Source organism: Rosa rugosa, chromosome 3 (assembly GCF_958449725.1).
Source record: "Rosa rugosa chromosome 3, drRosRugo1.1, whole genome shotgun sequence".
Classification (NCBI taxonomy): domain Eukaryota; kingdom Viridiplantae; phylum Streptophyta; class Magnoliopsida; order Rosales; family Rosaceae; genus Rosa; species Rosa rugosa.
Genome location: NC_084822.1, coordinates 26,005,430 through 26,020,123, shown reverse-complemented (window position 1 = coordinate 26,020,123; position 14,694 = coordinate 26,005,430). Strand labels below are relative to the sequence as shown.

General features: G+C 38.7%; 1 protein-coding gene and 1 long non-coding RNA gene across 2 annotated transcripts; both read left to right on the top strand.

Moving 5' to 3' along the window:
- Positions 1-662: 662 nt before the first annotated feature.
- Positions 663-7,888, top strand: LOC133740596 (uncharacterized). The gene is made up of 4 exons (XR_009861323.1): positions 663-1,046; positions 3,868-4,999; positions 5,744-6,299; positions 6,646-7,888. It is a non-coding gene; the product is annotated as an uncharacterized LOC133740596 (long non-coding RNA).
- A 4,694-nt stretch (positions 7,889-12,582) lies between these two features.
- Positions 12,583-12,975, top strand: LOC133737481 (uncharacterized). The gene has a single exon (XM_062165021.1). It carries the CDS (start codon positions 12,583-12,585, stop codon positions 12,973-12,975), a length of 393 nt encoding a protein of 130 aa, XP_062021005.1.
- Positions 12,976-14,694: the final 1,719 nt, after the last annotated feature.

Here is a 14,694-nt window from a genome sequence, read left to right as displayed (position 1 = left end):
CCTGACTCCTAAACTCCACCAGTCAAATTCAACCAGTCCCAAATGAATCACTGACTCCAGTCAAATTCTCCCAACACCAGAAAAATCAAATTCATTCCCAAATCACACAAAATTCAAAGGCTCTAAACCTTTCAAATCTCCCAAACACAAATCCAAAATAAATGGGTCATCTACCCATTTAAATCTCAAATGTCGGAACTACATGTGGTTTGATCCCGCAAAGGGTATGTAGGCAATCTAGAAACAAACTAATCTAGATACAACCGCGTCCTATACACAAAAATCGAATCCCTAGTCCACTTAAACCAAATTTGTCGCAAACACTACTCTTGAACTACGAGTGGCTTAATCCCTCTCCAAGGGTATGTAGGCAACCCATTCAAACATCCGGGTGCAGCCGCAAAAACAAACAAACACACATCCCATCAATTGGTTTCTTCATAAATGGAATCATAGGGTATTTCCCCGTAACAAGGGATTATAATTAAGAGACACATTCTATCTTGAATGGGTCGAACCCGAAATAATAAAAACTCTATTCACTAAATGAATATGAGTGAAATTATGTTGGGTGACATTTTCGCTCACTGTGTGCAATTTTCTCTCAACAGATATTAAAAGGGATTTAGACTTATTTTGGAGAGTTTTGATTGGTTGGATGACACACTAAAGCTTACATGGCACTACGGGATTGGTTGGACAACACAATAGGGCTTACTTGGCATGTTGTGATTGGATGAGCTATGTGGCATTTTCAGAAAATTCATTGGGAAAATAATAGAAGAATCATGAAGCCTTTGCCGTCCCCTATATATACTCCCTCATTCTTGACGTTTTAGAGCTCCACACCCCATAATTCAGAAAATATTCTCTCCATAACGTCAAGCTCTCTCTCCATCCTCTAGTGCATTCAACGTTTCAAGCAAGGAAGAAGAAGAAGAAGAAGGAGCCATGAGCATCACCATCCATCCTCCACCTTGAAGACTTGCTTCCAAGATTCAAGACTCCAAACGTCAAGCCTCCATCTCCATCATCCATCTCACGGTGTAATTCAACCTCTTTTTTTGTAACCTTGTTTGATTTCGTTAGAATTGTTCTAGTTGACAATAATATTCGAACAAAGTTTAATTCTGAATTTTTATGATTGAATGGTATTTTCGATTCCTATGTTTGTGATTCCATAGTTGCTTTTGTGAGATTGTTCAATTAAATTTGTTTGATTGATATGTTTTATGTGTTCATCTTAAATGGTTCGAAACTTTTAGGGTTTGCATATAATTGGTGCTAGGTTTAAGTTTATGATTCACCTAATAGTTTTGTAAACTTGAATCAAAAGTAGTAAAGGTTTTGGACAAGAATCGAATTTAATTGAAAAGGATTGCAATTAGATGAACTTTTTCATACTAAGTTGTTCACTTAAGTTGATAGCCTTTCTCCATGTGTATTGCGTTGAACATGTTATGATTAGCTAGCTTTCTAGACTTTGATTGCATGTTTGATAGGATTGATCTAGGTGCTTTCACTTAGGTTAATTAGCAAGGAAAGTAAAATATGGGAAATCGTTTGCTTTGAATGTTTCACATGATCAACTTCTTTCTCATGACTTGGAAGAACAATTGTAGGGTTGTATCGAATTTGATTATGGAATTGGTTTTGATCTTTGTTTCTTATGTTTCATTCTTGTACTTGTGTTTGTATAGTTTCTTTATTTTATTTATCTTAATTTTCGAAACCCAATTCTAAAAACCCCCGTTTATTTCGTAAATTTGTATATACTTTATTTTATTTTTGTAAATAATATACTTTGTTTTATTTTAATTCTTTTTTTTGTCTTACAATGACAGGTGTACCCTCAATCCCCTGATTAGATCGATCTCTATTTACTGCGTACTAACAATGATATCTTATAGGGTTAAATTATATGCTTGCTTTGAGCGTATCAATTTTTGAGTAGCTTGGGATTTATACTTTTGTCTTGAGTCATATATATTGAAAAATACAAAAAAAAAAAAAACGAAAAATGTCAAAAATTAAAAAAAAATTCGTTGCTTTTATTTATTGAGTCTTAGGATGCCCTTTCAACTGTCTAGGATGAGCTTATATCTCTGAAATTATGATTAAAAGAGGATCACAATATTGAGATGATTTTAAAATAAATGGTATTCTTTGGATAATTGAGATATATGAAAAATGTGTGCATGTGTAGTGGATATGGATCTCGTTACCTTGGTACAGAATATGAGCATGTTAGGATGAGTTTTAATTCATAAAAGCCCATGTGAGATATTTGAGCCCATGTCCCTTTTTCTTGGAGTGATACTCTCATTTTCTTGGCGATGTTGTGATGATCTCATTATTCTTCATTTGATTGATTGCTTGCCATAGATTAAGTTTAATAGACTAGAGAATGCTAGAATTCACTCTTGTGCTTGTTGAGACTTTTATCAATACATGGCCCTGATTCTGGAAAGGATAGAGGCACCATAGGAATCACTACCAATGCCAAATGAGCTTGTGTCCCTATTTGTGCCCGTCGTGGGACTCCCTTAGATAAACCCCTTTGAGCCTACATTAAGCCTTTTCTTTCATCACCTTCAAAATTCTTAATCCTGAACCTTAGTATAGTTACAATCCTACCCTTTGTTCTAAGAACTTAGTTGAGCTATCTTTTGAGACTTACTACATGGGTTTGGCGTTAGGGATGGAGATTGAGAAGAGGTGAAAGTTCAAGTGTGGGGGTAGACTTGTCCATAAAAATAAAAATATATGTGAAAGCCGTGAAAAAGAAAAGAAATAATAAAAAAAATGTATACGGATAGAAAAGAAAAAGAAAGAATGTTTATGGATTTTAGTCCCCCATATTTGGTGAGTTTGGAGATTGTTTTGAATTGAAGGCCCACTATGGAAAAACTCGGTCTTTGTCCAATTCACAAGAGTGCAAGGGAAGGTTAGAGTGAAGATTAGGCCCAACATGAAGACATTAGGCCTTTTATAAAGCCTCTATGGGATTATGACATTTTTGCAATGCCTTGGTGGATTTCTAGAAGTCTCTACATCTACATGAGCTCTGCTAGGTTTTTAGGACACTTTGTTAAAATCCTTACATTTCGTTCCTGTAAAGCCTTGGCCCCATTACAACCCTTGATAAGACCTTCTTGATCCTTAAGATGGGACAGCCTTTGATCTGTGGAGATAAGTTCCAAGAGTTGAACCTATGGCTTGGGTCCATTCGTGCAAGTAGTTGATATCTTTCATGAGATCTTTGAAAAAATTATATTCACAAAGTGCTTTTCGTTTCTTATATATGTGAGCTATTTGATTGCCTCAAAATATTTTCTCTCACATATAATTGAGTGATTATAAGCTTTTAAGCATTGCCTTGATCTGAGAGAAGAAAGAGTGGATATACCTTGTGAGGATATGAATCATACTTGTCTGAAACATGCTGAGCTCCACCCCATCACCATTGTTACACCCAAGTCCTACTTGTGTATGTGTGGATTATGTGTTTTAATTAACTCTCGAATGCCTAAACATTGATTCTTAGTTGAGTGTTAATCTTGATGTTGTGAAAGTAAGAGATTTCTGAGACAAAATGTTGAAGGGTAATAGAGTCTTTGTATGTTGTAACGTTTGAGTCTTTCCTTCTTTAAATTTCATTGAGTCTTAGTTGTGTCTGTGTTTTGATTTTGCTAAGGGACTAGCAAAAGCTAAATGTGGGGGAATTTGATAGGAGCATTTTAATGCGACGTTTTAACTGTTATTTCCTCATATTTGCTTAGTTATTTCCTTAAATGAATCTTTCTTGTTTAGGAAAGTTACTATTTTTAGAAAGTTTCCATTTTTAGTAATAGTTTCTATTTTCAGGTCCTTGGAGCAAACAAGCTGAAATAAGCTCAAAAGGGAAAGAAGAGTTGGAGAACTTTGGAGGGAGCTCAAGGACTGCATAAATGTTTCAACCAGGAAACCTTGTCCAGAAAAGGAAACTTTGTCACAACAAGACCCTCGAAGCAACCAAGAAAGGAAAACGGAAAAATGAAGTGTCATGGCATTGAGAGAAGCTTCTTGAAGACATTAGAAGATGACATGGCTTGAAGGTGACGCATAAAGGCCCAAGAACTCTCAAGAGAAGTTGGATTTTCGGCAAAATGGATAAAGGCCCATGGAAATTAGGGTTTGTGACGCATGAGAGATATTTTTGGAGGATTTATATGTGTTTGCCGTGAAATACAAGAGGAAAAGAAGGAGACAACGTTGAAAATCAGAAATATAATTGAAGATTTCGATTGGAGTAATTCAAGGTAGATTTTTAAGGAAAGAGATATTCTTGGAGGAGTTAATTGTGTTGATTGCCGTGAAAAGGGAGAGAGAACAACGTGAAAATCAGAAAATATCAAGGAGATTGGCGTTGGAGACTTTCGAGGGAGAAGTTTAAGGAAAGAAGAAGTGTGTGCAACAAGAAAGAAGTCCAAAACAAGTCTAGGTTCGTTCCCTATTTTCTCTAAGGATATTATGGCTGAAATTGGTGAAGAAAATCAGAATAAATCTTATATATTTCGGCAATAATATATTAAAAGGGATTTAGACTTATTTTGGAGAGTTTTGATTGGTTGGATGACACACTAAAGCTTACATGGCACTACGGGATTGGTTGGACAACACAATAGGGCTTACTTGGCATGTTGTGATTGGATGAGCTATGTGGCATTTTCAGAAAATTCATTGGGAAAATAATAGAAGAATCATGAAGCCTTTGCCGTCCCCTATATATACTCCCTCATTCTTGACGTTTTAGAGCTCCACACCCCATAATTCAGAAAATATTCTCTCCATAACGTCAAGCTCTCTCTCCATCCTCTAGTGCATTCAACGTTTCAAGCAAGGAAGAAGAAGAAGAAGGAGCCATGAGCATCACCATCCATCCTCCACCTTGAAGACTTGCTTCCAAGATTCAAGACTCCAAACATCAAGCCTCCATCTCCATCATCCATCTCACGGTGTAATTCAACCTCTTTTTTTGTAACCTTGTTTGATTTCGTTAGAATTGTTCTAGTTGACAATAATATTCGAACAAAGTTTAATTCTGAATTTTTATGATTGAATGGTATTTTCGATTCCTATGTTTGTGATTCCATAGTTGCTTTTGTGAGATTGTTCAATTAAATTTGTTTGATTGATATGTTTTATGTGTTCATCTTAAATGGTTCGAAACTTTTAGGGTTTGCATATAATTGGTGCTAGGTTTAAGTTTATGATTCACCTAATAGTTTTGTAAACTTGAATCAAAAGTAGTAAAGGTTTTGGACAAGAATCGAATTTAATTGAAAAGGATTGCAATTAGATGAACTTTTTCATACTAAGTTGTTCACTTAAGTTGATAGCCTTTCTCCATGTGTATTGCGTTGAACATGTTATGATTAGCTAGCTTTCTAGACTTTGATTGCATGTTTGATAGGATTGATCTAGGTGCTTTCACTTAGGTTAATTAGCAAGGAAAGTAAAATATGGGAAATCGTTTGCTTTGAATGTTTCACATGATCAACTTCTTTCTCATGACTTGGAAGAACAATTGTAGGGTTGAATCGAATTTGATTATGGAATTGGTTTTGATCTTTGTTTCTTATGTTTCGAAACCCAATTCTAAAAACCCCCCTTTATTTCGTAAATTTGTATATACTTTATTTTATTTTTGTAATAATATACTTTGTTTTATTTTAATTTTTTTTTTGTCTTACAATGACAGGTGTACCCTCAATGCCCTGATTAGATCGATCCCTATTTACTGCGTACTAATAATGATATCTTATAGGATTAAATTATATGCTTGCTTTGAGCATATCAGAAGAGAAGCAGCCCAAGACGCAGCCCAATTCCAGACGAGCCCAGAAAAAGAAAAAGACAGAAGGCCAGCCCAGAGGAGAAGGAAGGAAGCCTTCGGCCCCGAAGAAAAAGAAAGCCTTCGGCCCAGAAGCCCACTTATCCAGGCCCTGACAATTCCAGATGAGCCCAGAAAAAAAAAAAGACAGAAGGCCAGCCCAAAGGAGAAGGAAGGAAGCCTTCGGCCGAGAAGAAAAAGAAAGCCTCCGGCCCAGAAGCCCACTGATCCAAGCCCGTTGACGTCCGCCCTGCAGCCATCAACACGTCAGCTTCGCCGCGTCAGCAAAGATCCGCCACGTCAACGACACGTCAGTGGCCGACTGCCACGTCAGTAGCTCCGGCGACAGGTCACCGACGACAACTTTTCCGACCAGATTTCAGGCGACTTTTTTCGGCCAAATTTTCCGGCGATCTATTTAGAGGTAATTTTTACTCAAAGTTCCCCTTTTTGAAGTTTTTATTTATATTCTCTTCTTTTTCTCGGGGACTTGCAACCTCCCTTCTTCTACCCCCCTTTCTTCATCATAGGGGAGACCTAATTAAGCCGAACTGTGGGGGTTCGTGCTCACTCCAAGCTTGGAGCTTGTTGAGATCTCCAAACTTAGAGTTTGTAGAGAATTTATGATCGACCACTTACATCATTGTTTCGATCTAATCCAATATCTCTTGGAATCGGATTTCTTGGAAGCGACTACGCTCAGAAATTCTACTGTTTTCGTGGTAGCCTTTTACGCTCCGAAACTAACCTATTTTCTTGTTCTCTTTCAGGATGAGTAACCTAAACAAATTGGACTTTACTCCATTGGGAACAATTGACTCTGGATATCACAAGTGAGTTCATGATATTCGCCAGCATCTCAAGGCCGATGGAATCCTGGATACGATTCTCGAGCCTAGCCAGGACGTGCTAACTATTGAGCAAGCTCAAGCTTTGGAAGCAAATAGAGCAGCCTTAGAGGCAAATAAGGCGAAAGCCATCATCCTAATGACTCATCATATGGATGATTCGCTCCAGTACGAGTATATGAATGAAGAAGACCCCAGAAGGTTGTGGGTCTCACTCGAAGAAAGATTTGGTACCGTCCGTGACTCCATGCTTCCTGAACTAGAAGTGAGACGGCATAGCCTCCGCTTTTGTGATTTCAAGTAAGTTATTGACTACAACTCGGAAGCACTTCGCATTAAATCCTTAATGGAATTCTGTGGTAAATAGATCACAAATGCGATGTTGATTGAGAAGACTCTCTCTACCTTCCCCATCTCTGCATTGATGGTTGCTAAGAACTATCGAATCGATGTTACTGCAGGACGAATCACAAGGTTTCATGAGCTTATTGGAGCTATGAATGTCGCTGAAAAGCATGACAACATCCTTGTGAAGAACTATAATTCGAGATCCGTGGAAACAGAGCATATTCCGGAATCCAATTATAGTCGCGCCCCTAAGAGAGGGCGCCAAGAGCAAAACCCTAATCTTAGGGATATTTCTGGACGTTCTGGTCTATATAATCGCTCTTCTTGGGAAGGTAACCGCCAAAATAAGCGAACACGGAACCGAAGAGGTCAACGTGGAAAGAGAGAGGGAGGTAACGCCTTTGGCCATGTTGGTGGCGCTACCAACACTAAGAGCCATCTAAATGACGCTTTCAAAGCACTTCAATCAATGGAGTTTGAGCAAAGAGATGTATGTTCTCGATGTGGAGTATCCGGTCATTGGGCACACAATTGTAGAGCTCGTGAAGAAATTTTCACCGCCTACAAAGCATATTGTGAAGCAAGAAAACCTCACGATGTGGAACAAGAAGGTCAAGATGATGATCTAGAGTGAAGGGTTAAAGACTACGAATCTGGCTGGGATCAATAGATCGCCAATTCTGTTTAAGTCTTTATTTTTCCAAGAGATGTAATTGCCATATATTTTTGTAGTAAATGCCAATGGTTTAGTCTTTCTTCAAAGAAGGCTCACCCAAAGTAAGTGTGATGTCTAGGAAGGTTATGAGATTAGTGGTACTTAAGCGAGCCTTGCTCCACCGACATCTCTCTACTCACGTGGTCACATTTATTTTGGAATTACCGAAAGAAGTTAGACGACTACCATTGTTTTGCATTAGCTAGCATTTTGGATTAGATTTTCTTTGGTCAAAGAAACAATGATGTAACTCCGTTGGCTTATGAATAAAATTTTGAGTTACTTTCATTTTGACTCCATTTTGATTCTGAGCATATGAAATTGTGACTACGATGGTTAGGCCATCTGTATTAATTCAAGGACATGGAATAGCCCAAGTTCCCCTTGCCAAATGGCACCTTGATTACTATCACAAAAACTCTCTACACTCCTAGGGCAAATCGCACATATGAATAGCCAACGGATTCCATGCAAAAACGCATGTAGAGAACGGAAATGTGTTCCTTTGCAATACCTTTAACGATTGCGAACAAATGCGCATCTTAGAGAAGTTTACATGTCTCTCTAGTGGACTCTATGTCACTATTTGAGCTATTAAATCCAATGAAGTTATGAGAGAAGATCTCTTGGATTTAGACACATATTGGCTTTGTCACGACAGGATAGGTCATCCCGGTCATGATATGATGATCCGTCTACTAAAACTTCACATGGACATCCTTTATCTCGAGCGAAACGAAGCATGAATCAAAAGTTGATTCTTGGACTAAGTATGATCGCCGCCGCTACCTAGGGCACCGCCGCCGTCCACCACTAGCCTAGGGCTGGCACAGTCCCTATCCATGGCGCCATGGATGGCGTCCATCATAGTGATGGCGCCCTAGGTGATGCTACAATCACCAACTTTGCTTCAAGTAGCGTTTCAGACGCTCAGGCCCAACCACAATCCTCATTGGTTGCTTCTAAAGCCTCTCTCTCGTTTTACAAAGTCTGTTCCTTAGGGAAATTAGGACTGAGACCGTCCTATGCAAAGGATATGATAATACTCATTCTATTCTTACATAGTATACATGGAGATTCTGTGGACTAATTGAACCAACTTGCGGACGTTTAAATATCTCATGATGTTGGTTGACACACAAACACGCTGGTCACGTGTTGTGCCATTGTCCACCTATAAATGATGCTTATGCTACAATCCTAGCACATAACAACGGGCTCACTCCCCGGATCATCCTATTCAGTCAATTGGATTTGACGATGCTGGAGAGTTTACATCGAAGACTTTTGATGGTTATTTCATTGGGACTGATGTTGGACATTATATTCCATGAACACACCCAAATGGTCTCGCGGAAACGACTGCGATGATAGTCCGAACATTGGTAATGCACACCAATCTCCTTATATTCGCTTGGGGTGATGCAATATCGCATGCAGCTATGCTAATTCTTCTACGACCCACTGCCACTCAATCTACCTCTGCGTTATAGCTAGTGACTGGGTACAAATATCGTACTTTCGCATATTTGAGTGTGCCATTTATGTGCCAATTGCGCTGCCACAGCGCTCCATGATGGGTCCTTACAGACGAATGGGCCACTCAGTTGGATTTGAGACTCCAACAATCGTCCGCCACTTAATGCCCTTGTTAGGCTATCTCCTTATCGCTAGATTTGCGGATGTCACTTTGATGAGACAGTCTTCCCGTCTTTAGGGGGAGATAATAAGAACACAGATGTTCAGCATGAACGACAGGAATTTTCGTGGTTTGTCCCCACTATGTCCTGCTAAAGTGACGAGATCACACATATCTGTTGTGAATATGCCTGCAAGGATGGATGTCCCTAAGAGAGGACGTAACGCCACCCTACATGGAAGTAGGCATGACACCAACGCCATAGAGAGTGGCACTCTGGCATTACAGGCTATGGCCCCAGCTAGGATGCATGGGAGGCCTGTGGGTTCGAATGATACTTTGGCACAACTCAATCCTTGGATCATCGACACTCAAAATCCGTCTCATGAGTATCTTCTGGATTATGGTTATCATTGGGGGACGCCTCAACGTCAGAACCTATTCATGAGAATATAGAGCTCTATGAAAATTACACTAGTGTACATGAGACGTGGGATAGAAACTCCATCATAATTGATGATTTCGTTGCGCATGAGTTTGTTGGGTCTGATGATATCGAACCACGCTCCGTTGATAATTGAATGCCAACGTAGAGAAATTTGGCTTAAAATGAAAAAATGCGATCCAGGTTAAGTTGAATTCTCTAATGAAGAGGAAGGTTTTCGAGCCAGTGATGCCAACACCTCCTAACATAAAACCTATTGACTAATAGGTCTTTGTTAGAAAGCATGATGAGAAAAAAAGATGGCAATCTCGCCTTATAGCTCAAGGCTTCTCACAAAACGCCCTGGAATCGACTGCGATGAGACATATTCTCTTGTAATGGATGTCACTGCACTCCACTACCATGTCAGTTTGGTAGTTTCCAAATAACTGAACATGCAGATTACAAATGTGGTCAACAAGTATCTCTGTGGGGATCTAGATACAGAATATACATAATGGTTCATGGTGGACTTCATTTACCCAAGTCAAGTGGCTTTAGACCACGGAGCGCGTTTGCAATAAGGTTGAAACGCTCACTAAAGTGACTACTTGATTGGGAAGGGATATGCCCGCACGTTTCATAACAAGTTTCGGATTCTATCGCGGTTCATGTTGGACATGATCTTCATTGGAAGCCCATAAAAGGAAACCGCTGAACACTTGAAATCCGATTTTGAGATGAACGATTTTGGGAGAACACGATTATGTCTCGGTTTGGAACTTGAGCATTGTGTTGATAGATGCTTAGGCATTTTGACACGGTCAAGCCTTCAATCACCCCCATGATCGTCCGTAGTCTTGATCCTAAAAAGGATCCTCTTCGTCCAAAGGATGATGACGAATATGTGTTAGAGGTAGAAGTGCCTTACTTAAGTACAATAGGCGCATTATTGTACTTAGCTCAATGCACAAGAACAGACATCTCATTTGTAGTGAACTTGTTAGCTAAGATATAGCTCTGCGCCAACGCGACACCATTGGACTGGTGTAAAAGATATCTTTCAGTTCTTGAGATGTACGATTGATATGAGCTTGTTCTATCCCTATAGAGAGACGATGGATTCGGACCCATCACACACCAGGAACGCCGCCAACACTGGCCTGCGTCCACTATCCCCATCCCAAAACAACATGTGTTTTGGAAGGTTTTGCTGATGTTGGGTATCTCTCTGACCCACACAAAAGTCTTCCCAAACTGGTTATATGTTCACCATGGGTAAGACCGTGATATCTTGGAAGTTTACAGAATAGACCCTAGTCGCTATATCTTCGAACAATGCAGAGACTATTGCTCTTCACGAAGAGGTTCGTGAATGTATATGGATTGCATCCATAATTACGCATGTTTGAACAATTGTGGTTTGAAGTCTACCACAGATGAGCCTACGAGCGTATAGGATAATGCTGCTTGTTTTGAACAAATGAAGCAAGGCTACATCAAAAGCGACATCACCAAGGATAATCAGCAACAACAGACTCTCCTCAAGATCAAAGTGAACTAGGTTCAATCTGAGGACAATATGGCAAACTTGCTCACTAAGTCATTGCCTAAATTCCACTTTCGAGAAACATGTTGGTAGCATCTTTTGCGGAAGTTATCCGAACTCCCATGACCGTTGTCATCAGGGGGAGATACAGACATCAGGGAGAGATGTCTACATGTATGGTCTCGAAATGTGAAGGGTATGTTGTGCTCTTTTTCCCCTTCGACCGAGGTTATTTTTGTCCCACTGGGATTTTGTTACTCGGCAAGGTTTTTAATGAGGCAACGAGAGGAGCACCACGTTTGGGAGACACAAGGGGGATTGTTCAAGTAAATCCAGAATATGTGTCTGGCCCAAACTCTACGTTACTTGACCTAGTGGTAATAGGGTTTTAATTAGAGATAATCTCGGAGAATCTTAGAGATATCCATTCAATGTATGATTATCTTTCCTTGTAAAATTCAGACTTTATGCATTGTAATCCTCTATATAAAGAAACCCCTATTATCAATGAAAGTACACAGCAATTCTCTCCCAATTTCAGTTTTCCTTAAACAGTTTAGATTTTTTTATCTATTATTTGACCAACATAACTGAACTCTTTTGGGGCATGAGATGCTCATGAACTAATGGACCCTCCCAAAAGAGTTGATTGCCAAAAAGCTGTATATCTTCTTATTTTGATTCATAAGGAAATGTCGTTACCAGAAGAAACTGTATATTTTGAACTCTTCATATAGTTAACATTTGTCCTATATGCATGTGTTATTGACTGAGAAACAAAACCTTGAGGACCAAAAAGGTAATAAATCCAAAATGTGATTACCAAAAAGCTGCATATCTCCTTATTTTGATTCATAGAGGAAATGTCATTTCCAGAAAATGCTGTATATCTTGACCTCTTTATATAGTTAACTCTTTTCCTATTTGTTTTGTTGACTCAGAGAAACAAAATATGAGGACGAAGAAGGTAATAAATCCAAACAATATTCAATCAATCTAATGAGGTTAATTAGAACATCGATCACCAACCTTATCTTCAGACCTACCACTCTTCAATTCTCGCCCTATAAATCTATCTCCCTATAAATGAAATGAACCACTCACAAAACAAACCAACTGTTAGCTAGCATCTTTAGTGAGTAAGGCAATTATATATATTTCTAACGTGAGAGATGGCCATAAAAATGGAGTTCAGGTCTAAAGTAGACGATGCATGGTACGCCGTCAAAATTTTGACGGAGGGCGATGGTGGGGAATGGTTGAGAGTGAAGTTCGACGACTTCAAAGACGAGGACGATGAGGTGTACAAGGTCAAGGACCTGACATCCATTAACCACGTGATGAAGTTCCGATCAAGGTTCAGGGCTGTGTCTATTCAGGTGCAAGACTCAGAATGCCCGAACGTGGTGGAGGGCACGCTCGTGTGTGCTGCCGTTTCAGTTTTACCCAACGATTGTCGCTTCTATGATGCTGTTGTTAACCAGGTGAAGATTTTTATACTCATTATTCTCACTATTATTGTTTTCTCAAACTTTGATGAACAACAAGTAACCATTGATTGTGATTTCAAACCATAAGGTGAAACGTAAAAAGCATCAGATTGTGGACGGAGAAGAAGAATGCCTATGCAACTTTGTTCTCACTTGGAAACATGGGCCAAAGGGTGGAAGCTTTACGACTCAAACCATCAGAGATATCTGTAGGGTCCAGCCTCGAACGGAAGTAGTAGATCCACTTTTGGCTTTATTTCTACAAACAGCAATGAGTAGGATCCTGATCGATTAATTTACTAGCCAATAATTTTTCTACTTCTGGTTTAAAGTTGTCAATTGTAGATAGGGAAGAATTGTCTCCCGCAAAGAACTTATGAAACTAATTGCTAAATTTTTTTGGATTAAAAGAGTTGGTTTGATTGTGAAAGGTAAATAAACATATAACTAAGTGCTTAACCTTTGAGAAATCAATCAGAAAGCAAAAGTCAGGGAATGTATTCACCATCAATCAATCATGTATACTAGTCATGTTTAACCTAGTCTTACCTATCTATGGATGAAGATGCTCTAGTTAACTCAACACTCGAATTAACCAATTGTTTTTTATTACTCATATTCTAGGTGAGAGATGCTATCTATACTCCTAACCTATTTTCTAAAATGTAACCTTGAATGATATATCTCTAGATGTAGCACAAATAAATCATTAAGACTTAGAAAAATGTGACACCATAAGACATCATGAGTATGACGGTCTCAATTAATCTAGGAACATAATCACATGTCATGGACTCTTAAAGAAATCTCATTTAACAAGGAGCAGGCAGTGATCATTCATAGTAATTAAGCCCTAAACATGCAATCTAAGTTGGCCACCAAAGAAAATACAAAGAGGACTCATCTGTCACGCCCCAAAATTTGGAGGTGAAAACTGTACTTTTATCAAGTCAAAATGATATAAAGAAAAGCTTCAAAATACACTTTAGTTACTTTGAAAATAAAAACTTAAATAAAAAAATGTAACGGAAGCTCCATTCTAAAATTTAGAACAATCTTAAACAAGAAACTTGAACTTTATTCTAGGGGACGCCGACACAACCACTAGCTACTACCAAGTCTTCTAAGCATTCAATTCATCGTCATTACCTGGAACCACAACAAATTACTAATGAGATATAAACTCAGTAAGTAACTATAGCACACCACGTATAACAACTAGGAATGCATTCCATAATTATATACAATATAGTAAAATGCATAGTACATGGATTTCACTCAAAACAAATCAAATTGAACTTTCTAGGTCCCTCTAGACATAACATACCAATGAGACCCAAACTTATCAAACGTAGGAGACAGACATCACCCGTCGGTGACGAACCCACTATGTAGGCCATATAACAGACAATGCAGAACCTATAAAGACAAAACGGTGCATAATTTGCACTTACAGAACAGATTTCTCCCTAGACAGCCTACTGGTATTGATATGCCAAGAGAGTACCTAGTAGAAATCTCTTTCAAAACTTATCAAATTTTGCATGATGCACACATACTAGTACAAGCCAAAGCAATCACAATGGAAAAAAAAATGGTGCACTCAAAATCATAAACATATAATAATATAGTAACGTATCATCAATAATATATTTATCATGGTTCCAGAGCAAATAAAAGTTACTTACCTCAACTAATCAAGTTATACAAACAACTGGTATAATGTCCTAAGTTGCGGTTTCTTGGCCTAAAGCAAACAAAAACTCAGAATGAGACACGAACTAGAACCTTATAACCTGCGGTAAA